At 50.7% G+C, this 21,582-nt stretch overlaps 2 protein-coding genes across 7 annotated transcripts in view; one reads left to right on the forward strand and one right to left on the reverse strand.

Annotated features, from left to right (window-relative positions):
* The window catches only part of LOC144101988 (uncharacterized), a 48,745-nt gene that overhangs the window by 10,386 nt on the left and 16,777 nt on the right, over positions 1 to 21,582 (reverse strand). For 2 of the 6 annotated variants that reach the window (XM_077635229.1, XM_077635230.1), the window contains one exon: positions 19,993 to 21,266. The exons of 2 other annotated variants lie outside the window; for them this stretch is intronic. In XM_077635229.1, coding sequence (XP_077491355.1) covers positions 20,459 to 20,761 — 303 coding nt within the window. In that variant the 5' untranslated portion in view covers positions 20,762 to 21,266 and the 3' untranslated portion in view covers positions 19,993 to 20,458. Of the gene's footprint in view, positions 1 to 18,694; positions 21,267 to 21,582 lie in introns of those variants that run through there. 2 more of the 6 variants (XM_077635228.1, XM_077635227.1) reach the window with 1 other exon arrangement.
* On the forward strand, positions 482 to 2,823 carry LOC144102593 (uncharacterized). The gene is made up of 3 exons (XM_077635822.1): positions 482 to 687; positions 1,790 to 1,910; positions 2,431 to 2,823. Exons 1-3 carry the CDS (start codon positions 581 to 583, stop codon positions 2,821 to 2,823), a joined length of 621 nt encoding a protein of 206 aa, XP_077491948.1. The 5' UTR covers positions 482 to 580.

The following is a 21,582-nucleotide window of genomic DNA, read 5'->3' on the forward strand; positions in this document are numbered from 1 at the left end:
CTTTCATTATAGGATAGATGAAGGGATGTTGTGTTGAGCTACCGTGTTTGCAGCTAACCGATGTAATTATTTACCGGGTGTTTCATTGAACACTTCCAAAATTTTCAAATAGGCTTTTTGGAGTAAAAAGGCTTTTGCGGCATAGTATTACTCCTGTTGCCAAACACCAGAGAACCGGTGAATAGCCTTAAGTAGTAAGCTTGCTAACTGACTTCGTTAAATGATTTTTATGTAGTAACTAGTAGAGTTATACCCCTGTTACACGGGCACTTTAACGGCCGTTAAGGAAAACGGCCGTTAGGCGGAGTTACACGGCAGCGCGAGCGCCGTTGAAAATTCAATGGCGATTGACATCAACAGAGCTCGCCGGTCTCCGTTCTGCCGCCGTTTCCGTCCGTGTAGTCGTGAAATAGGCAAGATGGCAGCCCCCAGCAGCAATGTGTCCCCGCTGCAGGCGAGCGCGCCGGCGCAAAAACGCTTTTCCTGGACAGCGTCACTGACGCATTTACTCATTAACTTGTGGCAGGATAACCTCCGCAAATTGCGAGCGCAGAAACACAATGCGCCCGTGTACGCGAGGATGACAGCACTCTTCAACCAGCTCGCAAGCGAAGAATGTGGGCACGCTGTGTGCGTCACAGCGAAACAGGTGAAGCACAAGATGGAAAACTTGGCCCAGGCTCACAAGTAAGTTACCATGAATTTATTAGTGATTTTTAAGTCGACATAGCACCTTGTCAGGCATGTTCAATGAAATCTGGTGCCCCGCAGTGCCCGACGTGTGTTTCAATGCCATAGGCGACGCCGAATTTTGCTTAACATGCGCTCGAACGTGACTTTCTCGACACTTCGGGCTCATTGCAACGCTCATGCAGCGATGCGGGAATAGCGCTGACATCTTGGCGCCGTACAACTGGTTGTGATATGTAGCCGTTTGCCGTAATCTAGGCATGGCCGGCATAGCCTGACAGAAAGGATTTGCACCGAGATGTCTGTTTGATCAGCTACTCGAAATAAGATCTTTACATGTGCAGTAGCTTTCCTGTAGCTTGCGATGCAGTACAGCTAACAATCACTAAAGTCTTACTATGAAAGCAGTAGTGTCCGCATTAAATTCAAACAATACTGGTTTCATGTTTCATTTGCAAATTCTATTAGCCGCAAAACAATAACACTATACTAATACAATTAATTCCATGCATTATTTTTTTTTAGTCGGAGTGGAGTGGTACGCTTTAGGTAGTTTTCGAACATAAAACATTATTGTACTGATCAAGAACCCACCTTTACAATGCAGCCACTCAATTTATTATAGTTACACACTATTTTCAGACGCAGGTGTGGGGTGGTACCTATCAAGTCTCTGCCAACACAGCGTGCTAAAAAACTTGAAATGTTGTCTGACGAAGTCGTGCATATAGCAATGCAGGAAAAAGCACACTATGTCGTGCATATGGCATCAGCCGAAGTGATTGAACTTTAAGTCTTCAATAGAACAGAAAGCGCTGAATGCATACCCTAATCAAGAATCTCTCCCAAACTTGTGTCTTGACATTGTCTATAGTCTAATAACTTGTATCTTGACTATCAGCTGATTTCGTTCGAAGCCTATTGAACTCCCATCGTAATTCAACAGCTTTCTCCTTGTTGTTTACCACTTTGCCTGCAGTTTTAACTTTCAGCACAAGGAGGTTCATTGTTCTTGGCAGTTTGTACTTGTGCAGCAAAAAATCGTGCTGATCTCTTACAGCATGAAGTGACTCTTAGCTGTACTTTGTTTTTATTTCAGAAAGGCAAGCACTGCTGGCACTGGGTCTGCTGCAAGTCAGTGCCCATACTACAGACGGCTTCACATGTTCCTCGGAAACCTGCCTATAAATGACAGAAGCCTGGTACAGGAGAGCTTTCAGGTGCAACATTTGTTTATTTTGGTTGTATGCAAACCTGAGAAATGGACTGACAAACCAAAATTGTTTTTTTGCCGGCCAGGTTTGTCGCCGGAGACAGGTGGCAGCAAAGTTTAGAGAATTTAATTTTACTAAAGCACATGACATGAACATGAGGCATTGTTGTGTGCCAGAGTACTGAAAATGCACAGATAACTTTAATAAGCGTCACAGTCAGTGTAGCGTCGAAATCATTGCTTAACATTTTCGACACACTGGATGCCACAATACTTGTTACTTTTCTTGGAGTTATGAAAATAGTGCGAGATAGGTAAGGCTGGTCATGTTACAAAAGGGTACCAGGGTAGGCCGCGTGCTTCAGGGTGTACCAAAACTTTTAGAGAGAACGGCAACTATTGTGTAAAATTCTGGTATATTGAAATGTTTCTGCACGTTATGTGTACCACTTCCATTCATCATGCAACGCAGTGATGATCACTTAGAGCAACATTCGGTAATGTTCCGTTGTTCTTCTTTTCTTAAGCTGGACATGGTGGAACGGCTGCCAGAGGATGCCGAGATAATTGCTTCTGGACCGCCATCAGAAGCGCCGAGCAGCCCAGACGCCGGAAACGTCAAGGCGTCGACCAGTCTGGCCTCGTCCAGTGAGGCATCGACACCTGCTGCCTCAGCCGAGCAAGGTCGTGCGCGCAAAAGGCGACAGCCAACATCAGCAATCGATAAAGTAGTGCTGCTACTAGAAAGCCAGGAAAACCATGCCAAAAAGATGGCTAAAAAGGAATACAAGTTGTCAAAGAAAACAGTCTGTCTCCAGGAGGAGGCCAATAACATAAACCGGGAGATGGCAGGCATAATTCGCCAGTACTTTGAAGTCCAGCATGAGCGTCAGCCTGACTCCTCCAACAGCGGTGAATAAAGCCCCATGAGCAAACGTGGTCCAAAAATTGCCACAGACTTGTCCAGTCTTTCACATTCTTTATTGCTCACAAGCACTCCACTGTGAGTCGCACTGATCACGCATGTGCTCGCATACATTGTGAAAGATGCAACAAGCTCGCACAATGCTGTTGACATTTTCGATTTGACACTCGATTCCCTTCAAAACCCTGAATCTAGCCTTCAATCTCCCAAAAGCATTCTCAACAACACGCCTCGCTTTTGAGAGTGTGTAATTGAATGTTTGCACTGTTGGGTTGCTTGCACTCATATGAGGGAAAGGCTTCATCAAGTCACGCTTCAAAGGAAAGGCCTGGTCACAGAGGAGTACCGCTCCTATCGGCATCCCGTCAATAATTTGGCTTGGTAGAGTGAAGACATCAGTTCCGACTACGTCCGGTAGTACCGAGCCTCTGTACACTGCTGCATCATGATTGCGCCCTGGAGACCCTACATTAATATACATGAACTTGTAGTTGTGGTCTACAATAGCAAGCAAAATTATGCTATACTAGCCCTTTTAGTTGTAATAGTCCTGCGCATTTTCTTTGGGTGGCGAGACTTTTATATGGCAACCGTCCAGCACGTCACAGCCCTGCGGAAAGCCTGTGCAGCCTTCGAACTGTCGCACATGGTCTCTAACATTGTTAAGTGACGGAAAGCACACAACTTGTGGCTCGAGAACATCTACGACAACGTCACAAAACTCACGGAAGATCAGGTTCACGGATGGCCGACTCACGCCGAAAAGATGCGCCACAGTCCTTTCCTCTGCCGATGTGGCGAGTCTGTAGAGCGAGAGGGCGACGCACTGGTGCAGGGGTATGCAAGCTTGCATGTTCGTATCCTCCCGTGTTAGTGAGGAACACGAGCTCACGATGTACGCAAATGTGGAACGGGTCACGCGAAAGTTGGCCTTGAAATCTTCATCCGACAACGTCGGCACGGTGGTGTCGTACCAAGACGGGGGTCTTGAAAGCGTCCACACACACCTTTGCCTGGCAGACATCACAACAGCGAGTGCAGCGAGGCTGCGACATCGCCTTTTGGCCGCCTTCCGCTTCTTCTTGATTGACGCTTTCTGAATGCGCACAGCTTGCAGTTCAGCGCTTTTTGCAGACAACAAGGCCTCGTAGTGCGCAACAAGGAGAAGAAGCGAATCGGGTGGGCGATCACGGTCGCATTCATAAAGCGGCCGGCTAAGCGCCATTCCATGGCTGTTCTCGTTTGCGCGTCACAAAGTCGTACCACGTTCAACACTGCACCTGCTGAATTGCGCAGACGGTCACTCGCGGTACGAAAGAAAAAAGGAAATGCACAGTGGTGCTGTGGTTAGCACACGCGATGGAACGTGAAATGGGACGCTTCACCACATTGAAACCACAACTAGCCACTGTACCACAACAAACGCTGCCATTTTGCAGCGCCATGGATCGGATTGGATCGGCTAAATGAGCTTCTCCGCTAGTTTTGCAAACACTCTTGCATAATAGTTAAAAAAAATACCCTGTAGAGCATGTAGCGCAGCAATTACTCCCTCATTAAAAAATAATTAGAGAAACAATTTTTTCGAGTTGGCGAGGTAAAAAGTTCAAGAGTCACGTGATAAATCGTCGAAACGGAAAGGAACCGACCGAACATGGAAAGTGCCGTGTGAGCGCAGCCACCCCCGTTCCGTTCCCACGGCCGTTACGGCGTTTAACTGCCGTTTGCGTTAACGGCCGTTGGAAGTGCCCGTGTAACAGGGGTATTAGGCAACCAGTTGCAATTATATTTGTAGCCGGTTGTTAGCAATCTGCATATCAGCTTTTGAATTTTCGAAAGCGCAATTACCCTTGGCGCTGAGGCTTGAGAAAGTTAAGCTTTTTCGATTAGTTACGTCTACTGGATGGATGGTTTTGCCTGCACACTTTTGAAAGGGCATGTATTTTCGCACGATACGGCCAAATTTTGTCCAGCCAGAGTGCCAAGGGTAATCGCGGCAAGAGTGGCTACATCGAGTTATCGGTGAAACGGGTTAGCAACCTGGTGATCAAACGCGTTATCAACCTGAGGCAGATCATCTTCCAACGCACACTTCAAGCTCGCAGATGCGCTATAAAGCGCGAACATCTTTCCGCCTGCGGTCCTACATGCCTACCCGGGATGAAAGCTCTATTTGCCGTGCTCAGCCAGTAGAGCAAAAGGGATCATCCCGGACAGGCGTCATCACCCAAAAGCTGAAAACGCGGGCCACTGTGGCAATGCACGGCAGTCCAAGTCCTCCTCAGCTGGTCGGGAGTTGCAGGAAATGGTGCGCAACTGGCGCGGGTCTCTCCTCCCTTAGATAAACGCCCACGAGTGATGCCAGGCGCGTGGCGGTACGGCGCAGCATGACCGCGACTCGGACTAGTTAATTTGTCATGGCGCACAAGCGGTTCTTCACCACGGCGATCGTAATTGCCATGGACAGGCTGAACCGCGCCACCTCGGCAAGTGCATTGGTCGTCTAATCGACCACCTTGGTCTAAGCACGTGGTGACACGCCACCCACCTTGAACAGGACTCCCAACATCCACGAAGGGGGCCGCTAAAGTCACCAAAACGGAGCGAATGGCTCTTCTCCGCGTTCAGTCTGGCTCTGGACCGCGCTGCATACTTCACGAGGTGGCCAGAAAGGCCGCAAAACTGGCGCTGTCCCGCATGAGCAGGAATATGTCATCGCTGTAGGCTACAATCCTGATTGTCTCTTGCCCCCTCATTGAGAAACCGCGTATCCGTTGGTTGGAGGCAACAATCCGCAACAGCAGGTTCAAAGAAAGGGCGAAGAGTGCCGGAGACAGAGGAGAACTCTGCCTCATGCCTCTTGTAACGGGGAAGCTAGGAAGAATAGCACCGTTAAGTACCAGCTCACCCTCGAGGCCTGTGTAGTGTCGCGATCCGATCCACTAATTCCGAGAGCAAGCTGAAACACCACAGTACCGCAAAGAGGTAGTAGTGTTCTACTCGGTCAAATGCTTTCGCTTGGTCCAAAGAGACAAAACACCCCGCCAAACCCATCTGCACGCGCACACTCAAATACATCCCGAGTCATATGGTCAGTGACGCGAAGACAAAATGGCCCGGTACGGCGAAGGACTGAAAGGAGCGGACGAGGCTTGTCAAGAGGGAACGCAAGCGCTAAACTAGGATCGACGCCACCAGGTTAGTCTGAGCTGAACAGCATGATGGGCCTCCATGACCAAGGCCTCCATGATGGTCCAAGGCGGACCATCCTTCCTTTGGAATGAGGACTGTGCGTCCCAACTTGAAAGACGGTGCTTTATGTATGCTCACAAGGAAAGCGTCGACAAACTGGGTCAGCGGTCCGCCCACAACCTCAAATAAAGTGCTGTATAACCCGACGACGAGGCCGTCTGGTCCCGGCGCGTATGATTTGTTCGTTGCGCGCGGGACACTAAAACCCTCCTCACGAGTGGCCGGAGCGCGGAGCACCGCGTCAGCTTCGCCCGGTGGGCTGGACAAAGTCCCGCAAAGATTTGCTATGGCGACGTCCAAGTCCTCAATCGCGCCCGAGTGCTGCGACGCAAAGAGCGCCCGGAAGTGGCCGCGAAACACTGGTGCGATGTCTGCAGGATCGGCTGACGTCGTGCCGTCCTCCAGCACCACTTGCTCTGCATGACCAGAACGGTCCCCTTGAAAGCAGAGGCTACACACATGCAGCAAGTCTGCCATGTCTACAGGGAGGTGCAAGTCTACTGCTATGCAGGAGGTTCGCGCAGTCTCCTCTAGGATGTGGTTGTACTCACCCACGCATGGCAAAAGTAAGTTCCCTCGTTCCCCGGACAATGCCCATACGGTGCAGCACATCATTCAATGCGGCTGTACGCTTCTCTTTCCTTGCGCATATCAGGATGGTGCGGCTTTGCATTTTAAGAGCATCTCATACTTTAGGGCTGAAGCCCTCCTCCAAAGCTCTGACGCCTACGACCAATTCAGCTCAGATATCTGCAATACTGCGGGGAATGTGCGGGAGTGATACGTCCATGCGCCAAGCGTTGGACACATTGGCACAACCCGTCCCGCCCCAATCGAAGTCTCATTCCAGGGTAAAATCAGAACAGTAACAGCAAAAATAAAGCGGAATGAGAAAGAGCCTGCACCTGCAGAGCATCAACAGGCTTAAACCAATCAAAAGAAAATGGACAGGGCTCAAGCGGCCAAAAAATTATTTTGGTATAAAAAGCCAATTGAAAAAAAAAAATGTGGGCACGGTAGGTAACTGAAACAGTGTCCTAAGGGCGCAGCGAGCACAGAGAGATGAAATATCCCCGCAAGAGCTGGTTTATTGGTGAAATTGATTTCTAAATGTAGATGAAGGTGCCCAAAAAAAGAAAGAAAAGACACGAAAAAAAGTGAGAAATGAAAATGATGCAACGAAGCTGGTGGGTGGGAGATGGAACAGGAAAAAGCAGAACATGGTAGAAATCTGCAATGTAAAAGACAAAAAGAGACGAAAGTGTAGAAAAGTAACAAATAGAAAAATGTAAATGAGAACCTGCCCATACAAAATCAATAGAAAGAAGATGGTTACTCCAAGGTGCTCCTAGCAACAAAATTAAAAAGGAAAACAAAACAAATAAGTAATAAAAATAAAATTATAAATAAATAAAAAGACAAGAACACAAAGAAATAAATGAAGAAATAAATAAAAGAAAAATATAAATAGGAAAAAAAGACAATCACTCACACAACACCGCAGCACGTGTCCCCCGAAGGGGCGGACATCAATGTGTCCACCACGTGTGGCCAGAAAGGCCTCCCCGAGGAGCCACGAAACTACGGTAAAGAGGAGCATGTCCATGACGCGCTCTTCAATAAGGGTTGTGCGCACCGAAATCGATGCGCACAACCAAAAAACCCCCAAGTCCGGCCGGGGTTTTGTTAGGTGGGTTGCGCCCATCGAGCGAGCCCCAAGGTCAAGCTAGAAGAAATGACTAGTGAGCACGCGGGCTGAACCTCAGTCAGGAGCGCGCGGTCCGCAGTGTGTGGTCGGGATGCACCCGACTAATCTCTGATACAATTTTTATTAGAACAGCAGATGACCAGCAATCATCTAACCATTGTCGCCATGAGGACTGTCACGCGTCGCTTTCTCGAGCAATGCACTGAAGCCACTCCAAAATATGTCGGGTAAGTTAACAATAGGTGGGAAATGAGGCACGTCACCAATAGGATGCCCACAAGGACATCCCGCCGATGACGCCAGACCAAATCTGTGAAAATAAGCAGGAAAGCGGCCATGCCCAGTCATTAATGTCACAAGTGGGCGGGGTGGGGGGAAAGATGCGGAAATGTGTGAGATATCAGGCACACAGGCAAAAATGCCCGTGCCGGCATTGTTCTCCCTCCACCACATGGACCATCTTGTCATCACTACTTCTCTGAATGCGGAGCATACCGTCGCCCTTGAGCGAACTACCCTTCGCACACGGGACAAGCGACTGGCGCGTGACACCACAACATCAGCGAGCTCGTTCCCTAGAACCCCCGAGTGTGCTGCCAGATGAAAGATTTTGAGAGGGCGCCTGGTGATAATGGTCGACAAAGAATCCTTGAGAGCGGCAACCCGACAGTGGGTCATTTTATAAACGAAGAGTGCCACGAGGAGAAAGAATCCCTGTACAAGTACACGGGAGCCTCCCCGGGCAACTCCCGCACGTGCCTGAATGCCTACTCAAATGCGACCACTTCTGTCCAATAAGCACTCAAGGCGCCAACTCGAAACCTGCCGACCACCCAAATGCGGTGGCCGGCCACGAGAGCAATAAACGCGGCGCCCGCAGCGACTGGTGTGTAAGCACCATAGGTGTACACGTGAACAGCAGGAAGAGACGGCATCGCCACCGCGGTGTCCATGTCCGACCATACGTGCGGGAATGCAACCACCCGCGCCGGATGCTGGAGGGTGTCGTCGTATAGCTTCTCGACTTCGGTCACAATAAATCGTCCCTCGACAAAAGAGATGTTGCGGCTAAGAGCAAAGAGCGCAAACTCCACGTTAAGCTGATCGAGGTCAAGTGCAAGCAGCGGCGTGTGCAGAAGTATCTGCAGCGCTCTCGTGCTAGTCGTAGAATAGGCCAGCACCAACGCCAAAAGCGGGGCCCCCTGCACCGACAAGAGACGCGCGCGAAGGCCGAAATGGCGACACTCACTCCACCACACGGGCGACTCGTAGGCGAGGGTGGGCAATACGACCTGGCGGTAAAGCGCCCGCAAACGGGGAGGCGCCCGCGTGCCCCTAAGCCGCAAGAAAGTGCTGAGATGCGCGGGGAGCTTCTCGGCACGATCGTTGAGCCAGTCGCCATGGGGAATGAGGGAGAGAGTGCGGTCGAAGATGTCGCCCAACACCTTGACAGCAGGCTTGAAAGACAAGTGCTCACCATCAAGGCTAACTGCAGGCGTGGTGCGCGCCATGCCCCTCCTGGGAGGGGAAATGAGAACGCACACCATCTTCTCCCGGCTGATGGTAATTCTCGCCCTCCGCACCCAAGACACGACTCGGCCGAGCGCGTCATACGCAAAATCCTGGAGCACCTTTCTGCTGGGACCAGGCAGAAGGACGACCACGTCATCCGGACGCATAAGCCTGGACCGACACTCCCTGCGGCATCTCCAGCGCCAGCAGACTACGCACCACAAAGTTTCACAGAAGGGGCAAATGCGGGGAACCCTACGGGCCGCCTAAGGTGGAGGCGCAACCGCATAGCCCACAGAAGGGCTACCACCTCTCAGCCGAATAGAAATGACTGGAGCAGTGCGCTGCTGGAGCAGAGCTCTGGCAGCGGTAGCAAAAGGACGTGGCCTAACTTCAATGTGGCTTTTTGCATTTTTGCAGTCTTCTGTGGTGAGCTGACTGGCGCATCCCATCCTGCACATCGTGTTGCAGCACCTTGCTATCAGCATATTACTCGGCCACCGGTGTCACGAAGATTTTCTGCATCACCCTTCACTGAGGATTCAACCCCCATTGTCAGCGGAAGAATTCGTGCCGGAACTTTCAACTGGTGGTGTGCTCGCAGGACCATTCACTCTGGCAGCGGCAGCGGCAGGAAAAAGACGTTGCCTAACTGCAATGTGACTTTTTGCATTTTTGCAGGTAGGCAATTTTTGAATGTAGCGATCCTCTTTTCCTCTCTCCACTCCTGTTACCTGCCGTGCTGCTGCCAGTGTTTTCGGTTTTACGTGCAGTACAGTTTTGCTTGTGTTATTTCCCTGTCTAACGAGTCACAGCTGAGAGCACTTCATAATGATGCGTTATGTATGTCACTCGAACTTGCGGGATGATGGAAACATCATTGTCTGCAGTGAATGCGAATTCCGCTCCCATGGCTCTGCATATTCATGAATGAGTGAACGGATGTTTTTGGCAATGCCTGAACCTAAACAGGAGTCGTGGAAATGTGAAACAGGCAGAGGTAGTGGCGAAAACATTCTTGCCTGCAATGACTGCAGAAACTGCACTGAGTCACCGACTCGAGTGACACTCTCCTCGGAAACCATAACCGATTTGTTTATAAGCACTTATGGCACTCCTTCGGTAAAGAACTGTGTTCTTATTTATCCTGTGAGTGACCACATACATGCCTGTGTGCTGTAGTGTTCAAATTGTCTTAACGTTATGAACGCTGATACACCCATGTTATACCAACATGTGACTCAAGCCACCCTGGATGCTTTTAGAGTAGAAATCTTCCAGACATGGTTGGAATACTGTCCTAGCTGAAACGGACCCAGAAACCGCTTATGAGACCTTCTTGCAACAATTTGTTCCTATTTTTATAAACCAATTTGTCCAGAAGCATAGTTCGAGTGCTAAAGGTGCTTATAAGACATGGATTACTCGAGCGCATCATAAAAAAATTGATAGAAAAGATTCCATTTTTAAGAAGTTAATACGGACCAAAAATCAAGCTGCCCTTCGCGCCTTTAAAAGCTTTCGCAATGCGTTAAGTAAGGAGCTGAAGAGGGCGAGGGATATGTACTATCTATGAATTTTGTCACCTTGTTCAGGCACACATGTACTTTGGAATAAATTACTTTGGAATAAATTAATTCACTAATAGGACGGAATTCAAAAAAAAGACGCAGTTAAATAAATTCACCACCAGGATCGAACAATTACTGGGCAGGCTATGGTTGATACATTTAATGATTATTTTGTTCGTAGAGATTTTAATGTTGTATCGCAGGCTGCTTATAATGTATTAGGTCAGGTAAATACGAGTTCATCTTAGAACCCACAGATACAAACGAAGTGCAATGTATATTTTTAAGCCTCAAGAACTAACGATTGTGATGCAAACAATGTACAGATAAGTCCAATTAAATATGTTATTGATATAATAAGCCCCATGCTTACCTATACCTACAATCTTTACATATCGTTTCGTATATTTCCATCAGAAATGCAAATAGCACGCGTAATACCTGTCTATAAAAAGGGTTCGAGGGATGAAGTCAACAACTATAGGCCGATATCAATCCTTCCCGTGTTTTCTGAAGGCCTGGAAAAAGTAATTCATAGCCGTTTGAATTCATTTTGTAATAAACATGGCATTATAGCAACATCCCAGTACGGTTTTCAAAAGAACTGATCTACAGAATTGGCACTACTGGATCAAAAAGAGTATATTTTGCATAATTTCGGGATCAAACAATTCGCTGTAGGCATATTTGTTGAGTTCAATCAGGCATTTGATTATATCAATCATAATATTCTCTTCGAAAAATTAGAGCACTATGGCATCCGTGATCTTCCACTTACTTTGTTGAAAAACTAGCTTTCACATAGGTGTCAGTTTGTTTCTGTTAACACTGGTATCGAGCAAGAAGCAAATCACATCTGGCGACCCACAGGGTAGCTTTTTCGGCCCTTTGCTTTTCATTCCGTACATAAATTATCTGGTTAATATAGCGTCAGAAACTAAATTTGTTCTTTATGCTGATGACACCGGTATATTTATTGCCTCTGCAAATGTCGATGACACAATTCTAAAAGCAAACGATGTCTCGTGAGCGTTAGATTATTGGACGAGAAATAACCACCTAAAGGTTAATGCTACAAAAACAAAAACTAATTTTTCAACCTAGAGGTAAACAGGCTGCCATGATTACTAGCCTAATATTTAAATCTTCAAAGACAGAAATTATGCAGTGCGATAAAGTTCTTTGAGTACATTTTCACGAACACTTGCAGTGGGATGACCATGTAAATTTTGTGTTGAACAGACTGAGATAGGGACAGTGAATCGAAACAGCTGTCTTTTACCTGAGAGCGTGAAGTTAATCATATGCAGGTCTCTGTTTGCATCCTACCTAACTTATTCATTTCTAGTACGGTGCACAACAACAGAGGGTAATCTAAACAAGTTACTAATAACAGAAAAGAAATTTCTACGCAATATTGCTAACGTACCATGCCTGCGATCTACCTCTCAGCTTCTTAAATAGTTCAATACAGTTAAAACTCGATTTAACGAAGTTGAGGGGAGCCGTGAATTATTTCGTTAAATCGAGAACTTCATTAACTTGAATGAGGCATTTCTTGGGCACATAATTCAGTAAATTCGATTACAGTAAAACCTCGTTAAAACGTACCCGCTTAAACAGTACTTTCGTTTTAAAAGTAGTAAAGTCAAGTCCCCGACTGAGCACCCATTGAACATAATGCATTTTGCATCCGCATAAACCGTACCAGCTTATCGCGGTCGTATCGGTTAGCACGTACCATTTTCACTTTTCTTCGCACTCGCGCATGACGAATTCACGCCGGTAGCACCGACCTAAAGGACGGTTCGGCTAGTGGCGCAACAATCTTCCCTAAATACCGCCGACGGGACGGCAAGCCACACAGCTAATGACAAATTGGCGCCAAAGTTGGTAATCATACAACTAGCGCAATCTTTGGGGGTCCGTATGGTCATCGTAATGACCCCCCGCGCTACTTTCGAGTGGGTAGCGCCAACACCACGACTGGCGCCGCTAGCGCGTATGAAAAGAAACAACAAAAATTCTTACTCGACAAGAAAGGCCCGAGGGGACTACAAATTTATTTTCCGCCAAAGAAGTCGGTGATCTTTGCCTGCGTGCGCTTTGTGAGCAACGGCCGCACCGATTTCTCGTAGGTCTGAAGTGCGTCCAGCGCGTCTTCCGTCTCCTCGTATGCGCCGGCAAAATGTCGCAGCAGATCGAGAGCATCCATCACCTGACCTGGTGTCGGCACGGGAGCTTCGGCACCTGCAGGGTCGTCGGCAGCGTCTTCAGCCATCACTCCCTCCACACTTCCTACAAGCCGCAACATATCGGCATCAGTAAAAACTTCCGCTGTGACTGCGTTTGCGTCGGCGTTCACGTAGTCTGAGAAACTTATGCCTGTGGGCATCCTCGTGCACGGCGCTCGCGCAGTCCGGACCAGCTTCGGCAGTCTCAGGGCCTAGTGTACCGAAACCGGCAGTCCTGAAGCAGTTGACAATTATCGACGGCCTCAGTGCTCTCCAAGCCGCCGCCACCATCTCAACCGCCATAAAAATATCTATTTTCGTCTCGCGCTTCAGCTCCAGGTCAAGGAGAACTCTGTCGACGACTCGACGCTTGTATGCGCACTTCACGCTATTAATTATCCCTTGATCCAAGGGCTGAACCACGGACGTTGCGTTTGGGGGGAAGTAGCGGAGCTCCACGCTGGTCAGCTCGACCTCTGCAACGTAGTGGGCCGTGCAGTTATCCAGCAACAGGCACACTTTCCTTTTCTGGCGACACATGTCGCTGTCAAATTCCTTCAGCCATGTAGCGAAAATGGCACGCGACATCCACGCCTTTGAATTGGCAACGTACTTCACAGGAAGCTTTTTGGTGCCTTTAAAACAGCGCGGCCTCGCACTCTTTCCGATGACAAGCGGGTCTCGTTTGTCGGTGCCGTCCATGTTGACGCACAGCAAAAGAGTCAGCCTTTGTTTGCTGTGTTTGCCGCCGTGGCACGCCTGCCCCTTCAGGGCGAGTGTCTTTTTAGGCAGCATTTGGTAGAATAGACCGCTCTCGTCGGCGTTGTAGACGTCGCTGGGGGCATATTTTCCCAGAATGTCGGGCACGTTTTCAGACTGCCAGTCGCCGACTACAGCCATGCTTACGCTGCTCGCTTCATTGCTAAGCACTTTCCCGACGATGCCGTGTCGTTCTTTGAAGCGCGACAGCCAGCCGGGACTTGCCTTGAACTCGTTGTCGCCCAGCAAGCACGCGAAAGAGCGAGCTTTTTGTTGGAGCAGGTCTCCACTCACGGGAATACTATTCTTCGCCCGCAAATCCATAAACCAGGCGAAGAGGGCCTCTTCCATTTTGCTTTGAGGAGTGGTCTTCAGCGTTTTTTGGGCGAGAGATTCCCCGACGAAGTGGCGCGGAGGACGTCACATTTCTTCTGTCCACTTGTCACAGCACGAATTATGTCCGCTTTCTCGTCCAGGGTAAGCCTTTTTCGTTTCTTGCAGGGCTCCATCTGCTAGTCAGGAGGGTTAGCGGCGCGCTTGCTCGCACACACCACGTCCGCGGTCACGATAGCAAGGCTAGACTGATGGAGGCCTAACAAGCTGAGCTTGACAAAGACGTGCGTTCAAAGGCACGGGGAAATCCGCACAAGAGCGAACACAGAGCACAACACACAAACACAAACAAAAAAAACACGCGAACTGCAACAGCGCCATCTATGAAATGTGCCACGAAACTTTTTTACTGCTGGCGCCATCTCGTGAGCTCGACTCAAAATTAAAACTCGTTTTGCGCCGCGCAGTTTGAAAAAAGCGACGGGATGAAGATGCTCCGCGCTGTTACCGCTGACTCGCAATCAATAAATTTTGGGGTGCTGTCTACAAAATAGACCAAAAATTAACACTTTTTCACCTTTATTTCTCGAAAAAAGGTTCGTTAAATCGGGACAGATCACGGAATCGGTTTCGTTATTTCGGGTTAGTCAAAGCATTGAACCCTATGGGCGTCTGAGGGGGAATTAGGATACCTTCGTTAAATCGAGATTTTCGTTAAATCGGGTTTCGTTAAATCGAGTTTTGACTGTATACCCAGAGTTAGTGAGCTACAAAGGTTTAGGTTATCACGAGAATATTACATTAGTCAACAACATGGAAGCAATACCCTTACCGACATTTCCAGACTATGCTTATCCAATTCAGTACACATCACCAGGTCTTCCCCATTTTGGAAAACATCTGCCTGCCGGACAAAATACGGTCGACAAATGCAGCCCGACCTGTTATCACGTATCTTAATGACTATATAAATCAAGGTATCAACATTTCTAAACTGCAACTTTTTGATCTCATCGCCATGTTCATCCGCTGAATCTTACTCTGCTATTTCGTGTACCATGTGATATGCGCTCAATTGGTGCGGTGTGATGTTTATCTTGATGAGTTGAATGTTTGTGCCACTTGCTGCAGTTCCATTCTTATTGCTGTATATTTTGCTTTATACTGACTGAGCTCGCTGCGTCCTAGGCCATTGCTTTTTGTGCTGTTCTCGTTGCTGCCAATAAGTGGGGCCAAGGACAACTCAGGCCTTGCTTGAACGGCTTTTGCCTTGGCTCTATTTTTCACTGTATAGTGAGAAAAAAAAATAAATGAATGAATGAATGAGATTCCGCAGACACCCCCATTCGCTGATCGAACTGAGCACTAGAAGGTGCCACACAGTATAGGGTGCCACAAGTTGTTGCAACTACCCGCAGAGTGGCAAAATTGGAAAAAGGTTGGTGTTAGTGCAGAAAGCGATTATGGCAGTTCAGGGACTCAAGTCGTGCACAAAGCAAGGCCAGTCTTGAGGAATGTCTGGTATTTTTCCCCCTCTTACGTAGGGGTCTGAAACGAGGGCAAAAGTAAAATTGCCCTCGTCAAGTGCTGTTACCAGCACTCCCGTTGCACCTCTACAGTGATCCAAATTAACTTGAATGAAGTTTATAGTCAGTATATTGGTCATGATGAAGCGTAGGAGCGTGGCACGAATAAAATGTAATGCGTAAATGCTGTAGGACTGTTGGAGGAATGCTGCGTGTAGGTCATTGTGCGAGGTGATGGATGTGCCGCGCAGTAAGCCCCCGAAATACGGCGAGCGGGGAAGACACGCAAGAAAAACAAAAAGAAATGCGGCGGCGGAGGCCAAAGTAAAAAATAAACAAAAGAGATTGAAAAAAGAAGCAGCATGCATGCTCCGAAGGAGCAACCCGCACAGCGTGAGAAGGATGAAGGAAGAAAGGAATGAAAAGTGCCTGCGGCAGCAGAACAACAACAGAAGGATAAAAGAAGAATGCCATCGCTGCGGAGGTGCCGCGAGGTGCGACGCCAGCCATGATGCAAAAAGAGACAGAAGCGCGCAGCTCCCCGTCCACGAGGCACCAGGGCTTAAGGTCTAATTGGAGCCATAGTCAGTGCGGGCCCGCAATTTGGCTGCCCTCTCCTGTAAAATGGGGCAGGAAGCAGCGCCCGCAGGATGTGGGGAACCACCGCGACCCGCCGTCCGGCACTCCGTGCATGCCACCGCATCCCCCACGCGAACCGCACAAGTCCCTGCAACATAGTGGTGTGCATATTTTGTGCTCACTGCGCGGTCTTCTTGCGCACACTGACGACACCTTCTGCAAGAGTGGCCGTATGTAGCACAAAATGTGCACATGGGCACATGAAGGTCTTCGACGACTGAGGCCGAAGACCAACCGATGTTTACTTTCCCACGGGCAATAATGCCCCTAAAGTTGTCGGGCACCAGGGAAAGAATGTGTGTCTTTGCACCGTCATGCTCACGAAAAGTGTACCGATGCTTTGTGGTACGAGGGTTCAAATCAAGGCCGGGGTTTTTCCCGTTTAAATGAGCAATGACCGCGTCGTCTGGGACATCCGGGTCTGCAGCATGAACCCTCACGTGTGGTTTGCGGCGCTCCGCAACCCGCACGTTCGCCACATTGCATGTCGTCTCATTTGAACTGCGGCTCGCAAGTTGTCAACGGTCTGACGGTCACGCGCCAAGACCGTGACGCCAGCCGACGTCGCTCATAATAAATACTACAGGACCTATGCCTGCATCCTCCGGTACGTTCGCCGCGGGCGCGTATGTGAGAAATGCAACGTGATTAGTTTCAACTTCCCGTTGCAGCGACGGCTCTGGCACAGATGGTAGCGCAGTAGAAGTCGGTGTCGAGCCCCGGAGGATATCGGCGAACGTGAAGGCCCGAGGCGCTTCCGCAGTGGTGGGCTGCGGGATGGGTGTGGCGGAAACTTGAAGTCGCGCCTCCACAGTAGAGGCCCGGGCCCTGGCGTCGGAGAACTCCCGCCTCTCAGCGGACCACGTACATAACCCACAGCACCTCTGCACGATCCCTCGCATCCATGGCCAGTGCCTGGTACTGCGCGCAATGTGAGACGACTTCTCCAAGCATGTTTAGGATGGCCACGTGGTCAACTCGACTCAATTCGACTCGCGAGCGACTCGGGGGGAGCCGCCACCACACCGTAGAAGTCGTCTCGGACGCCTCGGGAATGGCAGGAGGCGCCCCTGAGGAGGGTGCCGGGGCGGGGAGGACGTCGCTCAGAGATGGCGGCCACGGAGGGCGCCCCTCAGGCCTGGGACGCATGGCGCCCGGAAGAACAGCTGGAGGCAGCAGAGTCAAGCCCGGTTCGGGAATTCGGGCCAGGGGGTCGTCCCCAGCGGCTGAGAACGGGGAGCTCGCAGAGTCGGATCGGGCTCCCGAAGTGCCCGAGTTCGAATTTACGTCGCGTGAAAGTCGATGAAGGGCCAGGAATATAGGCAATGCAGAAGACGGTGTGCACGAGACACTCATTGTGGCAGCCGCGAGCGAGAGCCAGCCAGACCACCAGCGTGACAGAACGGGGCCGACCCTAGGCCTCGCTAGGGCTGAGCCTCATCACGAGGCCCAGAGTCCCAGCGCCGTGAAAAAGTGGCCCAGAAACAACAGCACCCCAGAAAAGGGAGCCGGTGAGGACCGCGACTGCGCGCGGGACCGTGATGTAAAAGCCCACCTGCGCGGCTGCGGACCGCAGGGCAAACGAGTCAAGTGGCCTCCCGCCCAAAGGCAGGCACCTCGGCCGACTGCAGGAAGGCAGCCAGCAGAGAAGTTCTGGCCATGAAAACGGCCAAAAAACCGCAGGACGGGCACGCGAACCCGCCACGGTGGCCGCAGGAACAGCTGGGATCATGGGCCGCAGCTGGAAACGGCGCCCCGGAGGTCCTTGAGGCCGCAGGGCAGCTCAGGAGGCCGGAGGAAACTTCTGCTTCCTCATCCCCTCTGGCCAGACCAAGCAGCCCGCGGCTAAGTCCGAAGCCATGAAAAGCGGCCGAAAACAGCAAAAGGCGGTGTAAAAACTGCTACTGGTCCTCGAGGACCGCCATGAATAGGTCGTCATTGGTCAGGGACAGCCGAGGGCTGTCCCAAGTTCGCATCCTAAGTTCGCAGAAGGGGCCCCCTCCCCAAGCAGACGGAGGCAGCCGGTCTTAGCAGGTAGGGCTAGTTCCAGTGGCCACGCTGCAACACCACGAGTCCATCAACAAAAAAAATGCATCACAACGAAAACGCAAACAAAGAGAAAAAACATCTGCAGGGGTGCGGAAATTGCACTCCTGCAGAAACAAAACATCAATGAGGAACGATCGCGCAAGGTGAAGCACCTCCCATTGCTTATCGGGAGAGCAAAAACCTTGCACGTGAAAGGAAGCGAACCCCATTCCGGCCCGTAAGTTGACCGAGAAGAGAACGTGATCCCTCAAAGCGCGCACGCCTGTCGGAAGAGGGAGCATCATGCAGGATACTAAGTGTGGCAGTAGGCCGGGCTGCTGTTGTTGCTTGTCTCACAAATCGGCACAAATCACAAGTGGGAGAGGCCACAACCAGGCAGTGACTCTTTGCATTGTAGATTGCATGTATCAAACATACAATGACTTAAAAAATTGGGCAACTCTGTTTCTGTGACAGAGGTGGTTGCAGGTGGTTACGGGGTTTAACAAGCTTAAATTTAGGCACGGGAGTAAGTACAAGAAAAAAGGAGGGGAAAAGAAAAAATGTAGGAATTGCCAAAAGGAATTACCCAAATACGAAAGCTTATGATGATATGGGCAGTACGAAAGCTCATGATTGTAGACTTTTTCTTTTTGGGAGATAATTTTGAACGGCAGTGCAAATATTCCCATTGGTATGGCCAAGCATAGAAGTGCCAAGAGACAGAACAACCGCAGAAGACAGACGCAAACTGAGATTGTGTAATGGAACATTTAACAGTCGCCTCCTGAGTGATGAGTAGCGACGACAATAGAGAAGAAAGTGCTCTATTGTTTCTGGCTCAGCACAATACGGAGACAATGGGGAGATCGCAAGACCAGGCCTGTAGAAGCAAAAATTTAGATGCGGTAGCCAGCAACATAGTCGTGTGACGGAAACTGCACGTTTGCGGGATCTTCAGGCAGTACTTCTGCAAGTAACCGGAGGTGCTGAAAATCGTCCAATGAAGTAAGCGCTGATGCACCAAATTATGTCATTAAAGTATATGTGCGAAATAGTGGCGCCGTAATGTAAGCACTGGTCGGAAGGGGGTCAACAATCGGACTACTCAGGGCTGACTTTGCCCTGGTCCCCCCGCTGTGACGGTGACAGTGACGGACTCATGGTACAGCTCTGCAGGTAGAGACTGTGGGTGCGGTGAAACACCGGCGAAAAGGATAGGCACATGGAAGGCGTCCTGGGTCCCCGCTGGCATCCTGGCTGGCGGCCCCGCGCTGGCGGGATGTCGATGCCACGCGGTGCAAATGAATGTGTGGTGAAAAGGTCCCGCCGATGTTCGCGGCTGCGGAAGAAACACACAGTCACACGCGCACCGCCACATTTCCCCGCGCGATCACCCCCATCGTTCGTTAGCCGCGCCAACAGAGCCAGCGCGTCGATAAGATAATGGCACCAGCTGAGCGCCAAAATGGCGGCGCCCAGGCCACCACCGAGTGGGGGAGGAGAAAGAGGGCCTTTAAGGCCTGAGGTCCTAATCGGAGGCGCCATGATGAAGACTTAGGAGACGTCCATGAGGGCGTTCTCCTCGTCCGCCGTCCTCACCTTCTTCGAGGTCGGATCGGCCGATGATGAAGGGCCCCCATCAGACGAGTGCTGGCAGTTCGGCTCGTCCAGGTCCAGGACCTTGCGCACACGCTAGCCCGGGCCATCCTTGCAGCGCATGGGGGGCGCGGGGCAGAGCGACCAGAATGTGCGCCTGCTGCGGGCGCATCTCGTTCACGCTGCCCTTTACGGGCATGTGCAGAGCAGCGTCAGGGGAAGACGTTGCGGGCAACTCGGTGCCCGCCTCGGAATCCTACTGCTGCACCGCTGTCGGTGCATCGGAGAGACCTCCAGGCTTGGATGCTCCGCTAGGGGCGACTGGAACTGCGACGCCTCCGAGTCCGGCGAGGCCAACACCACGGTGTCGGAGGCGCCTTCGGACTAAAGCGCCGAGGAGTCAGTCGGCTCCTTCTCCACCTGGCCTTCAGCAGAGATGGCCGCAACCTCTTCCCGCTGAGTAGCGGGCTCACTGTAGCTCGTAGGTGCTGCATGTGCCACCTTGCTGGAAACGGCAGCGGCTGCGGTGGCATATGAGTGGAGCTGCACGCAGTCCGAGGTCGCGTGCTGTCCCCCCGCAGCGCTTGCACGCCGCCTGTAAGGTCTCCGTCTCGCGGCCGTACGCACCGCAACGACTGCAGCGCGTGGAGGTGCAGGCAGCGCCCAGGTGACCCTCTCCTCTGCACCGTGAGCACACCCGCTTCATGCCACGATACTCAAGCATGGCACGGTGGCCCCCGACGGTGAGGAAGTCCGGCGGTGCCTGCTGCATCTCGTGCGGCACCCGTTCTGGACGTAGCCCAGCCTCTTGAAGATGGACTCCGACACCATTCGCACCTTCCTGTAGGCGCCCAGGGCAGATGCCAGGGCAGGGTCAGTGACTGTTGGCGGTAGACGGAACACCGTCACGTACACCACTGGTGCGGCGATTTGCGTCAGCGGCACTTGCTTTCCAGCGACGAGGAAGCACCCCACCACTACCATTTTCGTTGCCTGAGCCATCAAGCTCATGGCACAAAGGAACTTTGTTCCGCCGAGGTGCTGCAGATACTGCAGACCCCTGACACCGACAACCGCCTCGATGGGGTCATCCGCCGGAACAGGCTCCGGCACGGTAAAATAGAAACATTCGCTTTTGGTGGGGCGCGTCGCAGGAGGCGGGAGGGTCATCAAGCCCTGGACACCAAGGCAGCAGGCCTAGCGCCGGGGCAGGAACGGCTGGTTCTGAGGTCGCTCGGGGGCGGGATCCAGGGGGGACGGCCCGCCGGGTCCACAACCTGAATAAACAAACTTCTACGTGCAGACAAGCAGAGTGACGGCCTCTACAAAGCCCGCAAGCTACACATGCTTAAACGTGCAAATTTGGGGTCTTGGAGACTATCTATTGGTGGGCATTATGCATTAAGTGTTCTTCACTATCACTGAATATAGCAATTCACTACCCTGAAAAATTCCACATTAAAAAGTACTCGCAATATTTCTATACTACATAATCTATTGAAGCATGCTTCTGCAAATATGTTTAACATAGCATTCTAACGAAGCAGGATATTAAACAAAATAAAAACCATTCAGACATTCAGCATCGAATGA

The sequence above is a fragment of the Amblyomma americanum genome, chromosome 8 (genome assembly GCF_052857255.1).
Source record: "Amblyomma americanum isolate KBUSLIRL-KWMA chromosome 8, ASM5285725v1, whole genome shotgun sequence".
Taxonomy (NCBI): Eukaryota; Metazoa; Arthropoda; class Arachnida; order Ixodida; family Ixodidae; genus Amblyomma; species Amblyomma americanum.

What these genes read in the sequence shown, in the direction of transcription:
- LOC144102593 (XM_077635822.1), top strand. Translation starts at nt 581, where the DNA reads ATGACAGCACTCTTCAACCAGCTCGCAAGCGAAGAATGTGGGCACGCT. An exon ending in AACTTGGCCCAGGCTCACAA is followed by an intron (nt 688 to 1,789) that starts GTAAGTTACCAT and finishes TTTTTATTTCAG; the next exon opens with AAAGGCAAGCACTGCTGGCA. An exon ending in TGGTACAGGAGAGCTTTCAG is followed by an intron (nt 1,911 to 2,430) that starts GTGCAACATTTG and finishes TCTTTTCTTAAG; the next exon opens with CTGGACATGGTGGAACGGCT.